The sequence below is a fragment of the Eutrigla gurnardus genome (genome assembly GCF_963514095.1).
Source record: "Eutrigla gurnardus genome assembly, chromosome: 11".
Classification (NCBI taxonomy): domain Eukaryota; kingdom Metazoa; phylum Chordata; class Actinopteri; order Perciformes; family Triglidae; genus Eutrigla; species Eutrigla gurnardus.
In genome coordinates this window covers 5,820,516-5,825,447 of record NC_139925.1, presented here as the reverse complement: position 1 = coordinate 5,825,447, position 4,932 = coordinate 5,820,516, and the positions used below count along the sequence as shown (strand labels likewise).

The window sequence follows — 4,932 nt, the reverse complement described above, 5'->3', positions numbered from 1 at the left end:
GAGCGAGTGTAAGAGTCTTGTCTGTGATGCATCAAACATGTCGGGAGGTTTTCTCATGCAGCTGGCGTGGGAACTGCTGCTGGAGACACATCATAGACCCGAGCAAGAACTCCGTCCAAATGTGTTTACAGCTAATTACGTTGTAGCAAGCCATCCTCGTCTTAAGTCAATCCCGGAGACAGAAATACCCTTCCTCCTCATGATCCTCACACAATGTTGCCCTTGTTTTAAGTGGCAGCTTTTGCTAAAGCCTTTTTTAAACTAGCTTAGTTGTCGATTTTAAAGTGATTCTAAGACCACAGAACGTGTTTCAAAGTATTAAAATCCAAAGCGATAGATTATCGACACCTCGACCTTAAACCATACAAGGACTTAAAAAAACGGCAGGGTCGCTTTCTCTAATCCACCATGTTGTCTCTGTGTTGATATGAAGTGGCTCCTGTGAGTGACTCATCTCAGGTTACACCCGCTAATACAGACGGAGAAATGGGCTGGGTGGGAGGAGAACGATGTGCGTGTTATTTCATGCTAGATGCTTCCAGAAAAATGAACCTATTTCCACAAAGATTCAGAGATTTGTTTATTTTTCCTGGGCAAAAAACACACATTTATTTATATCATAAAATGCCTTTCCAGTAAAACAAGAATAAATCAGGAGTAAAGTGGAACATCCTGGGCTTTACATGAGGGTATGGCCCCTAATTGCCCCGTGCTCTATCTGGGCCGGGGCCAATAGAGTGATCAGAAACAGCGCTGTCGAGTTCTGGGGGCGACGAAAAGCGGCTGCATAATAACCTGTGATACCTTAGACGTCCTGCTTCCCCCAAACAAAGCCCCTAATATTTCAATACCGCTCATACATCCACACGGATTTGGTCCAAGTTCAACATACAAGCTGGAATAAAAATGACCCTCAAATTCAAAGATACATTGGAGGTGCTTAGCAACTAAGTATCGAGCAAATTGTATGTGAATGAAATCAAACTACATGAGGACATTTTTGAGAATGGGGTGATGAAATAAATCTGGAAACAGCAATCAATCACACCAGAGCTTCGGCGGGGAAACTGGACAGTTTTCAGACACGTAGGAGCCAGTATTTCAGACTGCAAGCCATGACGTACTGCATGGCTCCTGCCTGTCTGAAATCCCCAATCTTTAACACAAAACCAAATCTGAAGTCCAATTAAAGGTTTTTGACTTTCATTTGCGAGCCTCTCTTGACCACCACTACTTAAGGGCGGAGGCGAAAGTATGTTTCAAGTATTTGACAAAGCGTAACTCAAACGCTTGTGTATCAATTGCCATAATGTGTTCGGCATTTGATCTGTGTGTGTGTGTGTGTGTGTGATCAGGACTTCTTCAGTCGTCGTAATCTAGAGGTTCTGGGTGCATTCTCACTCCCCTCCTCTCCGAGTGTGGATCTGGAACTAATAGAGGAGGCTGAGGATGCAGGCTTGACAGATAGGCCCCTCAGACTTGTGGCCAGCCTGTTTTGGTTCGTCTGTGCCGTGTTATTGCTTGTGAGGGGGAGCCTCTGGGCCCGTTTCCCTGGAGTAAGCAGCTCTACTTCCAGTGTGGTTTTCTTGTGCTCGGAGACTGGGAAAGCCTTGGACTCTGCCTTGGCTTCGACGGGAGGATGGGGCGGCAGAGGAGGAAGGTCACGCGCCGATGTTTGCGTGGAGCACTCGGCGGAGTGAGTTTGCGTTGTGGCTGGAGGTCTTCCAAGGCACGTCCTCTTGGCCCTCTGTGGGTGAGGGTCTTCCCCTGCGTCGCTTGGCTTGCACCTCTTGCTCTTTCTTGTCTCCTGGCTGATTTCGTCTTGGCAGGAAACGACTGAGGCCCAATTTGGGTTGATGCTGTCTGGAGGACGGCTCTCAGTCTGCTGCTCCTGGGTCGGGCCCTGCTTTCCAGTATTCCCAATGTGAGCCCCGGCTTCCTTTATGGCACTGGGGCAAGGCACCTTGTGGTCTGCCTCTGAGGGGGGCTTCTCTCCAGAGCTGGACTCAGTCCCTTTTGGGCTTAACTCTCCAGCTTGAAGCTCTCTCCCTCTTTGGTTTTTGGGACAGGTTCCCTGGTCAAGCTTCCTTTGACCCACAGTGGAACCGCAGAGCTCCTGCTGGATACCAGCTTGTTTGGCCCTGAAATCGGACAAGAGGATATGAACAGATAATTGAGTGTCCTCTCTGACCGGTGGGGTTGGAAAGTTCTGCATTAGATCATACTTACATCTTTTGAAGCACAGTCTTCTTTGTTTTTGTGGGGCTGTTTAAAGGCTCTTGGGTTTCTCCCACTCTGGAAAAATATTCTGATCGGCTTTGTTCGCTCAGCTCAGTCTAGAGAGGAAAACAGAATCGGTGTAAACAAAAAATATTATTCCTGGCGTCCGCTGGAAAGGTCTGGCTCCACAGCAGAGAGCTGTCATCATCTGGCATCGGACATTAAAAAACATTCACTGGAGTGCTGTGAAAATGATAAGATAATGAACACAATTAAAAGTTAATATAATCAAACGTGATAAACGGATGATAAAAATGTATAAATATTTATATGAATGTCTCCTCTGCTGATTCTCCTGACTCCCAAACAGCATTGTCGCCTCACTATTGTATTGAACTATGATACAGTATGAGAGGAATGTCTTCGTAACACCCCAGCTGGCAGCAATAATTAGTCCTCCGCTTAGTACTGTCCAACGCAACCACCTCAAAGGCATTTAGGAAAATAATTACGGGCTTGTCATGGTGTGATGTGTGTTTCATAGTCTGAGGATTGGAGTGATGCTTGCAGCCTGAGGCGGGATTACTAAACGGGGAATCCATGTTGACAAGTTAAAACAGCGTTTAAAGAAGGATCCTTAATAAGGTGATGGAGCAAAGTAGAGGAAAAATGGAACGGAGACAGCTGAAAGTGAAAAAAAAAGATAAGATAAACACAAGGTGGTGAAGGTAGCCTCGTGGTTAGTAGACTGTAGCAGCACTTTGAGTCGCAGGTTCTAAGTTCAATAAAGCCACATACCAAGGGAACCCGCTGAGGCAGAACAGGGAACGGGCCAAAGATTGGATCTCACCAACGAGTGCCCTCAACAGGCCACTAATGAAGGTTAATCACAGGTCTTTTCCTTGGCTGACCCAGAACAGACTCGGGATTTATGAGAGAACAAGAGACGCTGGTGGTAAATTGAGCAGAACTTAAAAGGTTGAGAGCCTGATCATTTATCGTGAATTAATTCACTAAAGTTGATGGGAGAATATCAGAGTAGCTCTGGTTTAGAAATTGAGCCAAAGTGCAAATGTTTAACCAGAATAAGCAACATACAGCAACGTGATTTAAGTTATACATGTGAACTAACAAGCTAACCATGCTAACAGCACTATGAGCCTAAGTAATGGGCATAACTTTGGCCTGATGCTCTAGATGAAAAGTTAAGGGATTAACCAAAGTCATTACACTTCATCCTGAGGGGACGTTAACACATGTATGAGGTTTCATGGCATTTCATCAGCGTACCCACCAAACGCGATGAACGCGATTGAAACGCGCGACAAATGAAATCGCGTCGCGCTAGACGCTCCAGTTTTGACGCCGGTCCAATATGCCAAAAAACGCCTCATCGCGGCATCGCGTCATCGCGTCGAGCTCGCCCAAACAACAACATTTCTTCCGCCATTTCATTCTCTCGTCGATCATGGCTGAGATAACCACCATCGCTGCACTGTATCTACTCTGGAGAAGTTCCCAGCTTCGTCTGCGGGCTAGGCGCCGACGTCGGTTCTGGGTGCATGCTACCCTACGGAGGCGGCGTGAGCTCGGCGAGTTCCACCGTCTCCTGCAGGAGCTGCGCCTGGACGACGGCCGGTTCCAGCGGTACTTCAGGCTGACTGTTGCCCAGTTTGAAGACCTGCTAACCAGGGTACAGGACCGGGAGGTTTAGCTGCTGCTCTGCCCAGAACTGGTGCTTCATAGCCGGCCATAAGCCCCAGTGATAAACAATCGCAAAAAAAAAAGATCTCTGTGTGTGAAAGAGCTGGGATTGATATGTATGTATGTGTGTGTGTGTGTGCGCGCGCGTGCGTGCGCCCCCCAACTTTGATTATGGGCAATATATAATATAATATAATATATAAATATTGTGGCAAAAAGCGAGGGAACACCAGGACGTCCGTACGTCAGCACGTCGGTGACGATCTCAACGCTGATAGGCTGTCGCGGCGCGTCTTCACGCGAATTCGCCGCAAAAGTTCAATTATTTCAACTCGAGCGATGGCGCGATGGCGCGATGAAGCGATGGCGCGATGAAGCGATGAAGCGATTTTTCGCGTCCATCGCGTCCATCGCGCCGCGCTATCGCGTCCATCGCGTCGCCCGGCGCGATGAAGCGTCTAATCGCGTCTTTGCATTGACTTTACATGTAATCTTGTCGCGCGATGAAGTTTCATCGCGTTTGGTGGGTACGCCCCGTTAAGCACAAATGTCAACCTCATTACTTAATTGACTTCATGATTTATCAAAGAAGACTTGAAACTAGTGATTGAGACCAAAAGTCAAGTTTATTAAGGAAATAATCAAGTGATAAGTAGCGTCATTTTTATCATAGACTTCTTCTTTTTACAACTAGAGGAGTCGCCCCCTGGTGGCCAGCGGAGAGAATGCAAGTTTAAGGCACTTCCACCCGGAGGTGCCAATCCATGACAGCGCTGGTGCTTGCATCGCAAGTTAGGCAAGTGCCTCCTTTGGCAAGGGTGGCGAAATGTGGGCAACCTAGAGCGCTAACCGCAGTCTCGCGAGGTTACGCGTTCTGTAAGCAGGAACGTGCCAATCACGCTGCACGTACAGTCGGCTCCTTCCCGCCCCCAGCTCTCACGAGCCAATGGTAGCGACCAAGTTCGTTTAAATGTCCTTAAAGACGACGGGAATTATGTGGAAAAGAGG

The 4,932-nt window shown here is 47.6% G+C and overlaps 1 protein-coding gene across 2 annotated transcripts in view; it reads right to left on the bottom strand.

Annotated features, from left to right (window-relative positions):
* Positions 1 to 601: 601 nt before the first annotated feature.
* The window catches only part of slx4ip (SLX4 interacting protein), a 32,045-nt gene continuing 27,714 nt past the window's right edge, over positions 602 to 4,932 (bottom strand). For both annotated transcript variants that reach the window (XM_084021759.1, XM_084021758.1), the window contains 2 exons: positions 2,230 to 2,336; positions 602 to 2,141 (listed from right to left, as the gene is read on the bottom strand). In XM_084021759.1, coding sequence (XP_083877885.1) covers positions 1,352 to 2,141; positions 2,230 to 2,336 — 897 coding nt within the window. In that variant the 3' untranslated portion in view covers positions 602 to 1,351. The remainder of the gene's footprint in view (positions 2,142 to 2,229; positions 2,337 to 4,932) is intronic.